Raw genomic sequence first — 19,287 nt, 5'->3', positions numbered from 1 at the left:
AGAGCACACCTTTCATTTACTATGCTGAGTATTGCTTTACGAAAGACTAAAGGTGGCAACTATAAAGCCGATATTCTACCAGATCTGGATGTCTTGTTCTTCTATTATTTCCCAGTATGACCAATTTCCCTAAACCAAATATGTAGTTCTGTGATTTGTAACATTGTTGTTTCAATGATGAGTCAGTGTAAGGAACGATGCTGAAGACGAGAAGAAAGTACATGGAGTGAGCATTTAATGGAAAACGGACAAGAAACAAACGTAACGACATCAATACTGACACGGGGAACAAACTGAGGAGCAGACAGATATAGAGGGGCAATCAACAAAGTAAAGGAGTCCAGGTGAGTCCAATGAGTGCTGATGCACGTAATGGGCGCCCTCCAGCGCCAGAGAGGAGAAGCGGGAGCAGGCGTGACAGTCAGTCTAGGTAAATCATTAGTTCTGATGTCAAAAATGTGCCAAATCCCATGGTTTATAAGATGAGATCTACCAAACAGAATGTTTCATCGTTGTTCCACAGTCAATTTCAATGAGCATGTGAACATTCCAACATGTCTCAACTTTTCTTTATCAGCCTGCAAAGATGCTATTGAATAGACTCCCATACAACACGATTTATAACATTTTGGGAGAAGATATCATATATCAATTTGATCAGGGGCTTGCGGGGAACAATATAATACCATCAAACCTTCGCCACCCCAAAGTGGCCAAACTTTTGGTCTGGCCCATGGACTGACTACAAGGATAAGTTTGATGTCGGTCAACAACAATAGAATGTTCATGATTTAATGCATGCCAAAGACGGTAAGATGAAAGGCGACATTCATACTGGGAATTTGGCGGGACTTTTAAACACAGAGCCGAAATCATGACTAGGTCAGTTGACGGAAATAGAAGTACAGGCTTTGTCACCGGCAATACCTTTCAGATATAAAAAAAAAGTCAGCAAAAAGTTGGAATGCTAAAATTGGCTGGTTTTGTCTCTGTTAAAAATGGATCTCTCTCTCTCTCTCAATTCAATTAAATTCAACTCTCCCTCTCTCTCTCAGTGACAGTTATTATCAGCGTGGCTATCACTCCTCTCCTCTATTCATTCACACCATCCTGGCAAGAGGGAATTATGCTCTGTGAGGGACTGTGGCAAGAGGCTGCAACCAATTCTCACACCAGAACAAACTTGTCTATCTAGCTGCCTATCTTTCTCACTCCATCTGTCTAACTGTCTGTCATGTCTGTGAGCAGACTAAGCACCAACAGTAACAGTATCCAAGGAGCATGAGTTGCGTACATAAAGAGCAGTGTGATTTTTCTAAGATATGTGTGATCATAAAAACAGGCACTGCTGTAAACTAGCTAGCTCTTCCCTGCATTTTCACTCTCCTGTAGTTTAGTGAGAGGAGAGAAGTGAATAAAAGGGTTTGAGACAGTGACAGTCTGTCACACATTATAGCCATGCTGATAATAACTGTCACTGGGAGAAAGAGGGAGAGAGAGGAAGAAATATAAATGTCAAACAGAGATGAAAACTAGATAACTTTAGCATGAAAACTTTTTGCCAACTTTTTTTGTTGCGTACATAAAGAGCAGTGTGATTTTCTAAGATGTGTGTGATCATAAAAACAGACACTGCAGTAACTATTTTCTATTTTAAGAACAAATTCTTATTTACAATGACGGCCTACCAAAAGGCAAAAGGCCTTCTGCGGGGGCTGGGATTCCAAATTAAAAATAAATAAAATGTAAATATAGGACAAAACACACATCATGACAAGAGAGACAACACTACATAAAGAGAGACCTAAGACAACAACATAGCAAGGCAGCAACACATGACAACACATCATGGTAGCAACACAACATAACAACAACATGGTAGCAGCACAAAACTTGGAACAAACATTATTGGGCACAGACAACAGCACAAAGGGCAAGAAGGTAGAGACAACAATACATCACACAAAGCAGCCACAACTGTCAGTAAGAGTGTCCATGATTGTCTTTGAATGAAGAGATTGAGATAAAACTGTCCAGTTTGAGTGTTTGTTGCAGCTCATTCCAGTCGCTAGCTGCAGCGAACTGAAAAGAGGAGCGACCCAGGGATGTGTGTGCTTTGGGGACCTTTAACAGAATGTGACTGGCAGAACGGGTGTTGTATGTGGAGGATGAGGGCTGCAGTAGATACCTCAGATAGGGGGAGTGAGGCCTAAGAGGGTTTTATAAATAAGCATCAACCAGTGGGTCTTGCGACAGGTATACAGAGATGACCAGTGATGTGTCCTTTAAGGAGCATTGGCGGCCGAATGGTAAAGAACATCTAGCCGCTCGAGAGCACCCTTGCCTGCCGATCTATAAATGATGTCTCCATAATCAAGCCTGGTCATCTGAATCAGGGTTAGTTTGGCAGCTCGGGAGAAAGAGGAGCAATTACTTTAGCCTGCAGCTGTGCTGAACTAGCTAACTCTTCTCTGCCATTTCTCTCACTTGTAGTTTTTATTTTAATTTAACCTTTCTTTAACTAGCGAAGTCAGTTAAGAACAAATTCTTATTTACAATGACGGCCTAGGAACAGTGGGCTAAACTGCCTTGTTCAGGGGCAGAACAACAGATTTTTACCTTGGGATTTGATCTAGCAACCTTTCGGTTACTTGCCCAAAGCTCGAACCACTAGGCTACCTGCCGCCCCAAATTAGTGAGAGGAGAGGAGTGAAGAGAGAGGTGTGAGTGGGAGGACTAAAAGTCATAATAAACAAGTGTATACACACACATGCATAAGCATGCACACACACCTCACAAACTATACTATAGAATCCATACACTCCCCTCTTTCTGTGTCCACTCTCTGGACCATTCTTATTTCCTTCTCTCTGTTCTAATTCTCCATTATTTCCTTTCAAATTAAAATTCCATCAGGCTTTATTGTCATGACAATGCTGTGCTCTGCCAACTGCCTTCCGGTGGCGTCCATGGCAACGGCCCTCCAGCCGAACATTCGGTACCCGCCAGGCACACACACACACACACACACACACACACACACACACACACACACACACACACACACACACACACACACACACACTACCACCACCAACCCTCATCAGACAGGTAGTGGAGGAGTGACAAGGCATTTTTTGCTGCATCGGCCAAGGGAAACAACAGTCCATATAACGTTAATACACTTCAACAGCAGGTAGCCTAGTGGTTAGAGTGTGGGCCAGTAACCGAAAGTCTGTCATTGTAAATAAGAATTTGTTCTTAACTGACTTGCCTAGTTAAATAAAGGTTAAAAAAAATTAAACAGTAACTAGGCCTAATGGCAGGCAAGCAGGAGCCTATAAAAGTCCATTGTATAGAAGAGGCTATCAGTCTAACTGCCTGCCACACTGACAGCAGGACTCAGGACAGTTTGTTTAGTGGGAGAGTTTAGCTTCATAGCCACTGACATACACACACACAAACACAGAGACATGCACACACACAGACATGCGGGCACATGCACGCTCACACGTGCACGCGCATATAGAGATTCACACAAACACACAACATGTCATTAACAGACCAGAGGCAGGCAGGCTGATACTTCTACAACCTGGATCATTCTGTTGTTAAGATGTCACTAAGTTTGAGTCCTATGACCACTATCTCTTCTCATGTAACCATCCACTTACATGCAATAAAATCTGGTGCTACTTATTCAAATTGAACAGGCCATCACTATGCAACTGAATACCTGAACATTGATTTTAGAGAGCAGTAGCAATCTTCTACTACTCCAAACTACTGTAGCACAGTGTATCAGAATGTTCCTCCCTGCTATACTAGCCTTACAGGTTGGCGTCCTACAGTATATCACTAGCTGAAAGGTAATTTTGCTATCATAATGAGTAGCAATCAATCAAAACGAATCACAATGCCGTGCTTTTCATGACAATAGGTTGACGTGTCCATGCAGATTTACATATATTTAACCTGACTGACCCTCAGTCCAGAGTGAGGACCATAAAAATATACTGAATAGATTGACTTTTTTTAAGGTAATGGTCCCGTACTCCACACACAATTTATTTTTGTATAAAGCTTTTTTTCTCTCACTGCATCAGAGATAGCATGTAGGACCTTCAGAGTGAGATGGAGAACATTCATCAACAGCCCATGCTCCCTATAAGAGCAAAGGGCTTAAATAAAAGTAAGTCAAGGGATAGCATACACAGACGTTTCATTTAAAAGCCTTCTTCGGTGGGTAGGTAAACAAACTAGCAGCAGAGCTATCATGGGTTCATTCCTCGTTCAAAGCAAGCGGTAACACTGATATGGAATCTATGACAATTACCCCTCCCCTTCCAGAGAGGCAGAGAAAGACAGTGGTTTAGGCACTTGTGGCCCCAGGGAGCTCTGGCGTTCAGAGGGGTTGGGGCCAGGGAAGACTACTGACAAGACAAGATCTGGGGGGTAACTAAGAGAGGAAAAGAGACACCTCTTTTCATGTTCCTCTGTTTCTGTCTGTACAGGTGACGGGCGGGATACCGCCGCAACCACAACCAATCAGAGCAAGAGAGACGAAAGATTCACTCTCATATGACCCCAATAGAAATAAGTTGTGCAATCTTTGGTGGTTTAAAATGTAGTGTATTGTATTTTGTGTGGCTGGAATGTGTTTCAAATGGCCAAAATGAAAAATACACAAATAGATTCTAAATGTACTGGTGCACACAATACACACACAAACATCGTGGAATATTGCCCCTGTGATTGACCAGGGTCAGCTGACAAAAACTGATCTGGAATCAGATGTTGGGGCTGCTTTCTAAACAAGCCTCCGACCCCTGCCCTGTTGATCCCTCATCATGTGAACCCCAGGTTCAGCCCACTTAATCCCCCATCACACTTCCCAAATTCTCCGTAATCTCCCCTATCTGAAGGAAAAGTCAGGAAAAGTCCACTATGCACAAATACTCTTAAAAAACATTCCTGGGTCTCCCGAGTGTCGCAGTGGTCTAAGGCACTGCATCGCAGTGCTAACTGTGCCACTAGAGATTCTGGGTTTGAGTCCAGGCTCTGTCGCAGCTGGACGCGACCGGGAAACCGATGGGTCAGCGCACAATTGGCCCAGCATTGTCCGGGTGAGGGGAGGGTTTGGCCAGCAGGGATGTCCTTGTCCCATTGCGCATTAGCGACTCCTGTGGTGGGCCGGGCGCAGTGCACGCTGACAAGCTCGCCAGGTGCACTGTGTTTCTTCCGACATATTGGTGCGGCTGGCTTCTGGGTTAAGTGGGCATTGTGTCAAGAAGCAGTGCGGCTTGGTAGGGTTGTGTTTCGGAGGATGCACGGCTCTCAACCTTCGCCTCTCCCAAGTCCGTAAGGGAGTTGCAGCAATGAAACAAGACTGTAACTACCAATTGGACACCACGAAATTGGGGTGAAAACAGGGTATCTGCACATATTGGATTACAAGGGGGAAAATCCTGTCTCTTACAGCATTGGCATGTAGCATGTCAAAGAAATCTGTGTTTCTCAAACAGAGGCAATCGGAGCAAAATTAAGGCAGTTATACAATTTTAAAAACATCACAAAACATTCATAACAGATTTCACAACACACTAAGTGTGTGCCCTCAGGCCCCTATTCCACTACTACATATCTAAAACACAAAATCCATGTTTTGTGTGTATGTTATCATGTGTGTATGCATGTGTCTGTACCTACATTTGTGTTGCTTCACAGTCCCCGCTGTTCCATAAGGTGTATTTTTGATCTGTTTTTAAAATCTGATTCTACTGCCTGCATCAATTACTTGATGTGCAATACAGTTCCATGTAGTCATGGCTCTATGTAGTACTCTGTGCCCCCCATAGTCTGTTCTGGACTTGGGGACTGTGAAGTGACCTCTGGTGGCATGTCTTGTGGGCTATGCATGGGTGTCTGAGCTGTTGGGATAGGGGGCAGAATTTTCACGGCCGGATAAAAAAACGTACCCGATTTAATCTGGTTATTACTCCTGCCCAGAAACTAGAATATGCATATATTAGTAGATGTGGATAGAAAACACCCTAAAGTTTCTAAAACTGTTTGAATGGTGTCTGTGAGTATAACAGAACTCATATGGCAGGCCAAATCCTGAGAAGATTCCATACAGGAAGTGCCCTCTCTGACCATTTCTTGTCCTTCTATAGCCTCTTTATGGAAAATAGAGGATCTCTGCTGTAACGTGACATTTTCTAAGGCTCCCATAGGCTCTCAGAAGGCGCCAGAACGGGGAATGATGACTCTGCAGTCCCTGGGCGAAAAACAGTAGGGCATTTGGAAAGTGGTCGATCTGAGAACAATGACACGGGCGTGCGCATGCATGTGAAGAGTCCATTTTACATTTTCAGTGTTTGAACAAAAACAAGGTCTCCCGGTCGGAATATTATCGCTATTTTACGAGAAATATCGCATAAATAATTGATTTTAAACAGCGTTTGACATGCTTCGAAGTACGGTAATGGAATATTTAGAATTGTTTTGTCGCGATACGCACCGGTGCGTCACCCTTCGGATAGTGTCTTGAACGCAAGAAGAACACAGCTATTTGGATATAACTATGGATTATTTGGAACCAAAACAACATTGGGTGTTGAAGTAGAAGTCCTGGGAGTGCATTCTGACGAAGAACAGCAAAGGTAATAACATTTTTCTTATAGTAAATCTGAGTTTGGTGAGTGCCAAACTTGGTGGGTGTCAAAATAGCTAGCCATGATGGCCGGGCTATCTACTCAGAATATTGCAAAATGTGCTTTCACCGAAAAGCTATTTTAAAATCGGACACCGCATTGCATAAAGGAGTTCTGTATCTATAATTCTTTAAATAATTGTTATGTTTTTTGTCAACGTTTATCGTGAGTAATTTAGTAAATTCACCGGAAGTTTTCGGTGGGTATGCTAGTTCTGAACGTCACATGCTAATGTAAAAAGCTGGTTTTTGATATAAATATGAACTTGATTGAACAAAACATGCATGTATTGTATAACATAATGTCCTAGGAGTGTCATCTGATGAAGATCATCAAAGGTTAGTGCTGCATTTAGCTGTGGTTTTGGTTTTTGTGACATTATATGCTAGCTTGAAAAATGGGTGTGTGATTATTTCTGGCTGGGTACTCTCCTGACATAATCGAATGTTTTGCTTTCATTGTAAAGCCTTTTTGAAATCGGACAATGTGGTTAGATAAAGGAGAGTATTGTCTTTAAAATGGTGTAAAATAGTCGGATTTTTGAGGAGTTTGTAATTCGCGCCACGTTCTATCATTGGATATTGGCGAGGCGTTCCCCTAGCGGAACATCTAGATGTAAGAGGTTAATCGGAATGGCCGATTAATTAGGGCCGATTTCAAGTTTTCTTAACAATCGGAAATCGGTATTTTTGGATGCCGATTTGGCCAATTTTTTTCTTTTTCTTTTTTACCTTTATTTAACTAGGCAAGTCAGTTAAGAACACATTCTTATTTTCAATGACGGCCTAGGAACAGTGGTTTAACTGCCTTGTTCAGGGGCAGAACAACAGATTTTTACCTTGTCAGCTCAGGGATTCAATCTTGCAACCTTTCGGTTAACTAGTCAAACGCTCTAACCACCTGCTTTACATTGCACTCCACGAGGTTACGCGAATGCAGTAAGAAGCCAAGGTAAGTTGCTAGCTAGCATTAAACTTATCTTATAAAAAACAATCAATCATAATCACTAGTTAACTCCACATGGTTGATTATATTACTAGTTTATCTAGCCTGTCCTGCGTTGCATATAATCGCTTTGGTACACGTTGCGCCAACCATAAACATCAATGCCTTTCTTAAAATCAATACACAAGTATATATTTTTAAACCTGCATATTTAGTTAATATTGCCTGCTAACATGAATTTCTTTTAACTAGGGAAAATGTGTCACTTCTCTTGGAAACAGAGTCAGGGTATATGCAGCAGTTTGGGCCGCCTGGCTCGTTGCGAACTGTGAAGACTATTTCTTCCTAACAAAGACAGCCGACTTTGCCAAACGGGGATGATTTAACAAAAGCGCATTTGCGAAAAAAAGCACAATCGTTGCACGACTGTACCTAACCATGAACATCAATGCCTTTCTTAAAATCAATACACAGAAGTATATATTTTTAACCTGTTATGGCTAGGGGGCAGTATTTTCACGGCTGGATAAAAAAACGTACCCGATTTAATCTGGTTACTACTCCTGCCCAGTAACTAGAATATGCATATAATTATTGGCTTTGGATAGAAAACACTCCAAAGTTTCTAAAACTGTTTGAATGGTGTCTGTGAGTATAACAGAACTCAAATGGCAGGTCAAAACCTGAGAGATTCCTTTACAGGAAGTGGCCTGTCTGACCATTTCTTGAACTTCTTTTCCATCTCTATCTTTTACTAAGGATCTCTGCTCTAACGTGACACTTCCTACGTCGTCCATAGGCGCTCAGAGCCCGGGAAAAAACAGAATGTCGTCATCCCAGCCCCAGGCTGAAACACATTATCGCCTTTCTCAAGTGGCCGATCAAGGGACACTGGGCTTAGGCGCGTGACCCGACCGCCCCCGCCTTTGTGATTTTTTCCTCTGTTTGCCGAAAGGAGATTCCCTGTCGGAATATAATCGCTTTTCTACGAGAAAAATGGCGTAAAAATTGATTTTAAACAGCGGTTGACATGCTTCGAAGTACGGTAATGGAATATTTAGAATTTTTTTGTCACGAATTGCGCCATGCGCACGACCCTGATTTACCATTTCGGATAGTGTCTGGAACGCACGAACAAAACGCCGCTATTCGGATATAACGATGGATTATTTTGGACCAAACCAACATTTGTTATTGAAGTAGCAGTCCTGGGAGTGCATTCTGACGAAGACAACAAAAGGTAATCAAACTTTTATAATAGTAAATATGATTATGGTGAGTGCTAAACTTGCCGGGTGTCTAAATAGCTAGCCCGTGATGCCTGGGCTATGTACTTAGAATATTGCAAAATGTGCTTTCACCAAAAAGCTATTTTAAAATCGGACATATCGAGTGCATAGAGGAGGTCTGTATCTATAATTCTTAAAATAATTGTTATGCTTTTTGTGAACGTTTATCGTGAGTAATTTAGTAAAATGTTAGCGAATTCCCCGGAAGTTTGCTAGTATGCTAGTTCTGAACGTCACATGCTAATGTAAAAAGCTGGTTTTTGATATAAATATGAACTTGATTGAACAAAACATGCATGTATTGTATAACATAATGTCCTAGGGTTGTCATCTGATGAAGATCATCAAAGGTGAGTGCTGCATTTAGCTGTCTTCTGGGTTTTGGTGACATTATATGCTGGCTTGAAAAATGTGTGTCTGATTATTTCTGGCTTGGTACTCTGCTGACATAATCTAATATTTTGCTTTCGTTGTAAAGCCTTTTTGAAATCGGACAGTGTGGTTAGATTAACGAGAGTCTTGTCTTTAAATAGCTGTAAAATAGTCATATGTTTGAGAAATTGAAGTAATAGGATTTTTAAGGTTTTGAAAATCGCGCCACAGGCTTGAAGTGGCTGTTACGTAGGTGGGACGAATTCGTCCCGCCTAGCCCAGAGAGGTTAAGTCCTTTATCTTTGTTTCATAGTTTAGTTTCTTCGGAAAACAACTACCCACAAAACCCAAAGGAAAAACAGGCTGCCTAAGTATGGTTCCTAATCAGAGACAACGATAGACAGCTGCCTCTAGTTAGGAACCATACTCGGCCCAACACAAAGAAATACAAAACATAGAAACTGAACATAGAAATACAAAAACAGACAAACACCCCTTGTCACGCCCTGACCTACTCTACCATAGAAAATAACAACTTACTATGGTCAGGACGTGACATTTGCAGTATGTTTGCCAATCGGTTGTGCAGCCAGACTTATTTGCCATTCCCTTTGCCTCATCAATCCACAGGGTTTTAACAGTTTTTACAGTGATTTTCTTAATGCCCCAATTTCTCAGTTCCAGATGTTTTCTTTCTAATTAATCCATAAGACTGTGGAGATATGGTATTGTGAGGGTGAGGGCACGTGTAACCCTTTACAGTCATACCCATATACAGGTTGAAAATGGCATATATTGGGCACTGATAAACGGCTAAATTGTAAAGCAGAGGCTGTACAGTAACACACTATACATGACGTCAGAGGCTTTGCACTTCACAGCGCTGTATGGGTTTTGACTGACAACCGTTCTGAACTTGAGCACCTCGCACGACAAGAAATTGCCCCCATCCTCCCGCTAATTTGGCAACTTTTGCAAATTCTTTTTTGTCTGAGTGAGGCAAATGCTGTAAACTAAGAAGACCATGTGATTTGAAAGATGAGACATTGATGATTATAATAAATATCGCTTTGATATCATTCAAGCAAGCCAAACACCCATGAGTCCAAATGTGCACTTCACTTCAAAGTTTATGATCACTATGTTTGATGTACATGGTGTCATACCCTTGGTTGTTCTGAACAGAATGAGCCTGTTTGTCTATTGTGAAGAAAATGTGCAGTGGCACACGCACCTGAATGCACTCATGACTCCTTTCTATGCCCACCAAAATGATCTGTTTCCCTGAATTGCATTGTGAAAGCCTAACACTGTAATATCATATTTTATAACTTAGCTGGTCATGTTGGCAATAGAACACGCTTCAAATTATGCCCACCTGACCCAGATTGAGATGTATAATGGACTGTTTTTGGATTGCATAAACAACAAAAGTATTTGTGTGAGGGTGGGGATGCAGGGTTGTGTTCCAAAAAAAAACTAATACAAATACTAGTTCCTTAAGGCACAGCTAGGAGAGCAAGACAAAAGCACATTATAGTCATAAAAATGCATTGGAATTACTTGGAAACTGTACATATGTTGGAGAGGTGTGTGGCCACTTGGAGACACCAGTTAGTCCTCTCACTCAAACCCTTGTCCTTTTTTTGTCTTTTGTTGCACCAACCCAACATTTTCCAGGAATATTCTTGTAACTGAATGTATCCAGAGTACTGTCAGATTTCGTAATCAACAACAGTATTGTAAATGTAAAATTCACATAAAATCAACAGTTTAATGTTTGGATTCAGTCTTGTGTCAGGTGAACTTTTGTGTCCTCAGCTTTGCTCTAATAACTTACAAAAATCTCGAAACTGTTCCCTTTCAATTGCTACCATGGTTATGTAAATGCTTTTCATATTTATTCTATAACAAAACATTCAATTTATCCGTATCCATATAGGCCAATTCCCACAAGTATAAAGGGATTAGGTCAAATCAATTGGAGAGTACAACTCAAAAGTGCCAGCCTTACTCCTCTCCACCCTAAACCACAACTACCACCCTAACAGTGTACAATAAGTGGTACAAGACAAGAGCTAGAGGGCCAAGGAGAGTCTTACAGCAACAATACCTCCTTCTCTCCATCCCACAGTTATATAACACACTCCAGGTGCACGTTGTAAAGTGTTGGTCCCATGTTTCATGAGCTGAAATAAAAGATCCCAGAAATGTTCCATATGCACAAAGAGCTTATTTCTCTCAAATTTTGTGCAGAAATTTGTTACATCCCTGTTAGTGAGCATTTCTCCTTTGCCAAGATAATCCATCCACCTGACAGGTGTGGCATATCAAGAAGCTGATTAAACAGCATGATCCTTACACAGGTGCACCTTGTGCTGGGGGCAATAAAAGGCCACTCTAAAATGTGCAGTTTTGTCATACAACAGAATGCCACAAATATCTCAAGTTTTGAGGGAGCGTGCAATTGGCATGCTGACTGCAGGAATGTCCACCAGAGCTGTAGCCAAAGAATTGAACATTCATTTCTCTACCATAAGCTGCCTCCAATGACGTTTTAGAGAATGTGGTCTCACAAACCGGCCTCACAACCACAGACCACATGTATGGCGTTGTGTGGGTGAGCGGTTTGCTGATGTCAACATTGTGAACAGAATGCCCCCATAGTGGCGGTTATGGTATGGGCAGGCATAAGCTACAGACAATGAACACAATTGCATTTTAGTGATGGCAATTTGAATGCACAGAAATACTGTGACGAAATCCTGAAGCCCATTGTGAGGCCCATTTTTTAAAAGGTATCTATGACCAACAGATGCATATCTGTATTCCCAGTCATGTGAAATCCATAGATTGGTGCCTAATGAATTGGATTGGTGCCTAATGAATTGATTTCAATTGACTGATTTCCTCATTAGAACTGCAACTCAGTAAAATCTTTGAAATTGTTGCATGTTGCGTTTATATGTTTGTTCAGTATAGGATCAGCTTACCTTTCCCAAATCTTAACCGCAACCATTGAAGGGGGATACCTCTAAACAGACCTTAGATCAGTATCTAGGCTAGGGGCAACAAAGTAAATAATACAGCCAATGAGGCGCCAATGTCTTACCTTCAGGTTCTAGCGTAGCCTCCTCTTCCTCGGCGACAGTGTACGGTGGCCTCGCCACAGTAGCCATCACTAGGGACAGCAGGACGGCGGTGAGCAGCCAGGCCCACGAGGCCATCCTGTTAGTGGAGGGCAAGTCTCCCCCCCATCCCCCCCTCCTCAGGCTCCGCCTCCCCCTGGACACTGATCCCATCTGAAGGGCTCCACCCAACCATCAACTGCAGGCTGTATGGCCTGTCACTCACTGTGAATTCCCCCAATCACCTGGGCTGAGGAAAGACTGTGGGAGGGGCAAGAAAGTTGGGAAAAGGGTGGTAGGTAGGTAGGTAGGTAGGTAGGTAGGTAGGTAGGTAGGTAGGTAGGTAGGTAGGTAGGTAGGTAGGTAGGTAGGTAGGTAGGTAGGTAGGTAGGTAGGTAGGTAGGTAGGTATTACATTATTTTATAATGTGGGGGGAAAGAATGAGGGAGAAGAGGGAGTAAACCAAAACAGGAACATTTGTATTGACGTTGAAAATGAAGCCAATTCTGCATTTACACCACAGATGTAGACTCTTAATTTGGAAATGTAAACGTGTAGTGTATTCAAGGTTTAAAAAGGCTTCTAAAGTTTGTAATTTCCACTTTAAAATGTCAGACTTCATTTGGCCTAACAAAAAATATACCAACCCCTACAAAAAATGTCCATTAATTATAATCCACATTTCCTGTTGCTGCAGGGTTATTTTCCTGCTGTAGCAAATTGGCTCAAATGAAGATCCTACGTCTGTATACTATACTCTGCTAAACTCTCTTGTCTCTATTCTTACCTGTCTCACCTATTCAAATAGCATGTATAGAAAGAGTGGGTATGAGAGAGGGAGAGAGAGTGTCACAAAATGCTGTCAAACAAGCCTTGCCACAGACATACCAAAGCTCTGATGCACCTCAGCTCAGCACACAACCACACTACACCTACCTTTACGTCCGACCCATTGTCGCAAATCCTCACGTTCACAATTACAATACACGCCGCATGAGTATGTAGCATTTCTATTGAGTGGATTTGATGCTTGCATTCTAAGGCTGAAATGATTGTGGACTACAGGAAAAGGAGGACCAAGCATGCCCCCATTCTCATCGACGTGGCTGTAGTGGAGCAGGTTAACAGCTTCAAGTTCCTTGGTGTCTACATCACCAACAAACTAACATGATCCAACCACACCAAGACAGTCGTGAAGAGGGCACGACAAAAATAATTCCCCCTCAGGAGGGTAGTGCGTAAGGCCCAGTATATCACTGTGGCCAAGCTTCCTGCCATCCAGCTACTCTATAACAGGCAGTGTCAGAGGAAGGCCCTAAAAATTGTCAAAGACTCCAGCCACCCTAGTCATAGACTGTTCTCTCTGCTACCGCATGGCAAGCGTTACCGGCGTGCCAAGTCTAGGTCCAAGAAGCTTCTTAACAGCTTCTACCCCCAAGCCATAAGACTCCTGAACATCTAATCTAATGGCTACCCAGACTATTTGCATTCCCCCACCCCCCTCTTTTACGCTGCTGCTACTCTGTTATTATGTACGCATAATCACTTTAATAACTGTACCTACATGTACATATTACTTCAATTACCTCGACTAACTGGTGCCCCTGCACATTGACTCTGTACCGGTACCCCCTGTATATAGTCTCGCTATTGTTATTTTACTGCTGCTCTTTAATTATTTGTTACTTTTAATTCTTATTCTTTCAGGTATATTTTATTTCTTTTAACCGCATTGTTGGATAAGGGATGGTAAGTAAGCATTTCACTGTAAGGTCTACACCTGTTGTATTCGGCGCATGTGACAAATAGCATTTAATTTGATCACATTGTAGTGAAGTTTTACATATATAAATGGTTTCTCAGAGAATCAGCATTGAATAGACTTTGTTAGTTATTAAGAAAAAACATGTATCACTAGGCTATGTAGGTACTGTAGTTATTACCATTTCAATAACACAATTATTATTATTATTATTATTGTTGTTGTGGTTATTGTTATTATTATTATAACTGAAAATGTCCAGCTGTGGAATATCAAATTCCACCAAACATCACTGTCTTCTGATCCGAGAGAGCAGGCAACACTCAATAACCAAATCATCCAATACTCATAGTATATGTCTTATCCTTGTGCGCAACCTGTTGCTTTCCATTTGAAGTCGATTTATTGAAGAATATGCATACTTATCAGTTGCTAAATAAATTAACTTAATTGTAGCCCTATGATTATGCGTTTTATAATTGAAATGGAATACACAAGGACACATCAATCTATTGGCCAGAAATCTGTGGTGGTGCATTCCGATTTAACAGTCTCTGGAGGTTTGGAGCCGGCTGCACCGAGACCCCTGTAGTGCCTTCTGCTACAGCTGCGATGAATTGATTGGTTCACAAAAGGAAGAAACATAAATTACCGTTCAAAAGTTTGGGTCACTTTAGAAATGTCCTTGTTTTTGAAAGAAAAGCACATTTTTAGTCCATTAAAATAACATAAAATTAATCAAAAATACAGTGTAGACATTGTTAATGTTGTAAATTACTATTGTAGCTGGAAGCAACTGATTTTTTATGGAATATCTACATAGGCGTACAGAGGCCCATTATCAGCAACCATCACTCCTGTGTTCCAATGGCACGTTGTGTTAGCTAATCCGAGTGTATCATTTTAAAAGTCTAATTGATAATTAGAAAACCCTTTTGCAAGTATGTTAGCACAGCTAAAAACTGTTGACCTGATTACAGAAGCAATAAAACTGAAGCAATAGGCTTCTTTTGACTAGTTGAGTATCTGGAGCATTATCATTTGTGGGTTTGATTACAGGCTCAAAATGGCCAGAAACAAAGAACTTTCTTCTGAAACTCGTCAGTCTATTCTTGTTCTGAGAAATGATGGCTATTCCATGCGAGAAATTGACAAGAAACTGAAGATCTGGTACAACGCTCTATACTACTCCCTTCACAGAACAGCGCAAACTGGCTCTAACCAGAATAGAATGAGGAGTGGGAGGCCCCGGTGCACAACTGAACAAGAGGACAAGTACATTACAGTGTCTAGTTTGAGAAACAGACGCCTCACAAGTCCTCAACTGGCAGCTTCATTAAATAGTACCCGCAAAACACCAGCCTCAACGTCAATAGTGAAGAGGCGACTCCGGGATGCTGGCCTTCTAGGCAGAGTTCCTCTGTCCAGAGTCTGTGTTATTTTGCCCATCTTAATCTTTTCTTTTTATTGGCCAGTCTGAGATATGCCTAGAAGGCCATCATCCCGGAGTCGCCTCTTCACTGTTGACGTTGAGACTGGTGTTCTGCGGGTACTATTTAATGAAGCTGCCATTATCAACATTAACAATGTCTACACTGTATTTCTGATCAATTTGATGTTATAAAAATTTGACAAAAAAAATAGCTTTTCTTTCAAAAACAAGGACATTTCTAAGTGACCCCAAACTTTTGAAGGGTAGTGTATAATTTGACATGTACACAGCAACTTTGAAAGGTGTCTATAGATTCTGGTTCATCTCTAATGAGGTCGTCACTAGTTACCACAGCCACAAAGTCATGATTATGGCTAAACCCTGGCCTATTTCTACAATTTCTCTACTTAAAATCATATTTTTAACCTAAAAGCTAGCCGACTAAACTCAACTCCACGATTTACGATCACGATTTACAATGGAGTTGAGTAAAGGGTGTACTGGAGCTCCGACGTCACTAAAATCTACGGATTTATAGCCCGCATTTCTTTGGGTGCTGAAATCCAGGGTGCTGAAATCTGTTTTTTTTATAAAGATGTTGGAACTCCAGTTTGCCCACACTAGTCACCACTCAACGCCATCGTAAATCGTGGAGTTGAGTTTAGTCGGCTAACCTAACCAAGCTGCTAACCTCATGTCTGACCCTAACCTTAAATGAAGTCCAAAAAGCTTAATTTTGGTTTTCATTCATCTTTAGGGTTGGGTTTAAAGTCATAATTATGGCTAAACCCTGCCTATTTTTACAATTTATCTTCTTAATGTCTGATTTTAAACCTAATCCTAGCCGGCTATACTCAAGTCCACGATTTACAATGGATTTGAGCAGCGACTAATGTGGCCGGACTGGAGCTCCAACTTCACATAAAATTAAGTTTTTCACAAAATCTACAGATTTCAGCACCCAAAGAATAGCCCACATTTCTTTGGATGCTGAAATCCAGAATAGCCCAAATTCTTTAGAGTGCTGAAATCTGTAGTTTTTTATAAAAACGTTGGAACTCCAGTTCGCCTACTCTAGTCGCTGCTCAACTCCATCGTAAATGGTGGAGTTGAGTTTAGTCGGCTAACAAAACCCGAACCACACTGCTAACCTTACTCCTTTAAATGAAGACAAAAAAATCTAATTTTGTCTTTCATAAATTTTTAAGAAATAGATCATTTTGACTTTGTGGCTGTGGTAACCAGTAACAACCCTCTAATGACCCGCGCATTACATCATGGCCTGAATGCATCCCTCTCGTGCAACGTGATTGGACCAGGCTAGAGTGGGCAGGCTACCTTGTTTTAGGATGATGGTTTACTTACAAATCGATAAGTCGTCTATTTTGTTTCTCAATAGTCTATTGCAAAGCAAAGGGAAATGAACACTGTAGGCCAGCACAGCAAGGTAACTGACAATTGATGGGCAATTTTTGTATCGATAATTCGTCTAGGTCTAGCCTTCTTTTGGTGATTTAGCTGTTGTAAAGTGTATAGCCTATAGCTTTGACAAACGCTTTATGAGTTGCTGCTGTCAACAACATGACATCCAACAAGTTCAGACTCATGAGGGCTTTTCCTTTATATGCATATCCCAACGTTTTCCTGGCCCCCATTTAAACCAAGGCTTCTGAATAACATTTCTTCCGCTGATTGAATTCCTATTGATATGCAAATCAGTTGTAAAAACACAACGTGCGGTCACGGGGTAATTGTAATTGGCACCATAAATGCAATGTAGAAAATTAAGCAAAGTAATAAATAACCAAAACAGTGTTGTTAATGAACACTCATGGGTGCTGCAACCGTTGCTTAAATTGTATTTTTGTAATTGAGGGGAAAACATGGTAAACGTTGCCATAAAGGCAGCTGTTATTGAATGAAAAATATTATATTTTTCAGAAATGGCAAAAAAACGAGCTCTTGTTTCGTTGTAGAAATGGAGTAGGCCTACATTATATTAGCAATTTATTATGATTCGACTGTCAAATCAAGTTAGCTATTAAAGTAGCCTATGCATAAAATGTGTAATTTCTCAACTCCTTAGAATAACGACTTGGGTTAATCTGTCATGTTTAAAAAAAAAAGTTATTAACAATAAATCACGTTGCATGCGCGTGATGATCATTTGTGTAGCAAACTGATTCCCGAAAAATATTTCCAAAACTTAGAAACATTACAAATTAGCTCTATTCTCCATTAATCTAGGACAAATAGAACAATACCTATTTGAGATCTATGCCCACAATAATACTGCCAGAATACTTACCACGAATAACTACGAAGTCTGAAAGACCTCCGAGTCGCATGCACGGAAAAGGCAGGAGGCGTGTACCCTATAGTCCTCACCGAGCGAATTCTCTTCACATTACCAAAAATGCCAAGAAGCGATGTTTTATTACCCCCAAATCCAACGAGCAACAACTCAAATCACTGGAGAGACTCTTATTAAATCCCGAAATTACTGGTGTTCCATTGCACTTGAAAAAATGTTGAATTGAAATGCATATCCTTGAAAAGAACTTGAAATAGTTAGCTAGATAACGTTACGTCTCCAAAACTTTTCTTATTCAGCAAGTTCATACAGTTTCTTCAACTCAAAACATGTCAGTGTTCCACCGCGAGCGCACTCTTCATCCAAACGAAGGGTCTATGTAGTTTATGAAGAAGTAATGCGTAAAATATATATATAAATTCCAAAAAGAAGAATCCATCAATTTATGATCTCCCACGGCAGAGAGTCTTCTTCCCCGACAATCATAATAGTACTGTCCTCAGACGCTTTGTCAGGTTTTAGATTTGTTCTGCTCCTTACGTCCTCACACACGCACAACCCCCTCCTCCCTCACTTCAGTGGGTATCGCTCCCCCGTGAAATTCGATCCGTTTCCTGGCTCTGAATTCCTCGGCCAATCAAATCTCAGTGTCTCCCTCTCTTTCTACGCTTTTGCCTAGAAAGAAACCACGAGCCTTCCTTGCTCCGTACGCCCAAGGAGAGAGAGAGAGCTCAACCTACGGAGCTCACTACAAACGTTGTACTGTATAGGTTATAGGGGTTCTCCTCCACCCCTCGTTGGCTTGGCGCAACTTGCAGTAACTACGCCCCCGTGCGGACACAACACCTGAATCGCACAAGTCATATGTAGAATAGCAATAGGGAATGTATGCATTATTACCATGTTGTATATAATGAATAATGTTGACATACGGGAGTAGTAGGCTTGTTGTCTGTTGCCTATCATTCTCACAGGGTTCGGCTACAGTGTTTTGTATGACATGAGCCCAGTGGCGGTTCTAGACCATTTCAACTGGTGGGGCCAAGCTGGGGTCAGTTGTACTGTTAGAGGGGCCAGTTACATTAGACGTTATTGTTGTCATATCGTTTTCTTCACTGCATTGCAGGCATTAGCAGGAAAAAGACCATGTTCATAATCATTCAACAATATATTTGCATTTTCTGTCTAATAATGGATGTAAAAAAAGAATGATAGCAAAAATGTTTATTTATTTTCCCTTTTGTACTTTAACTATTTGCACATCGTATATAGCCATAATATGACATTTGAAATGTCTCTATTCCTTTAGAACTTTTGTGAGTGTAATGT

The 19,287-nt window shown here is 41.2% G+C and overlaps 1 protein-coding gene across 8 annotated transcripts in view; it reads right to left on the bottom strand.

Annotated features, from left to right (window-relative positions):
* The window catches only part of LOC106579428 (fibroblast growth factor receptor 2), a 125,925-nt gene extending 107,329 nt beyond the window's left edge, over nucleotides 1-18,596 (bottom strand). For 2 of the 8 annotated variants that reach the window (XM_014159329.3, XM_014159330.3), the window contains exons 1-2: nucleotides 17,953-18,549; nucleotides 12,435-12,711 (exon numbers count right to left, since the gene is read on the bottom strand). In XM_014159329.3, coding sequence (XP_014014804.1) covers nucleotides 12,435-12,624 — 190 coding nt within the window. In that variant the 5' untranslated portion in view covers nucleotides 12,625-12,711; nucleotides 17,953-18,549. Of the gene's footprint in view, nucleotides 1-12,434; nucleotides 12,712-17,952 lie in introns of all 8 variants that reach the window. The other 6 variants (XM_014159334.3, XM_045702625.2, XM_014159332.3 and 3 more) reach the window with 5 other exon arrangements.
* Between the last annotated feature and the right edge of the window lie 691 nt (nucleotides 18,597-19,287).

This window comes from Salmo salar, chromosome 19, assembly GCF_965601325.2.
Source record: "Salmo salar chromosome 19, fSalSal1, whole genome shotgun sequence".
Classification (NCBI taxonomy): Eukaryota; Metazoa; Chordata; class Actinopteri; order Salmoniformes; family Salmonidae; genus Salmo; species Salmo salar.
Note: the sequence above shows the minus strand (reverse complement) of the source record. Positions and strands in the feature narration are given on the sequence as shown.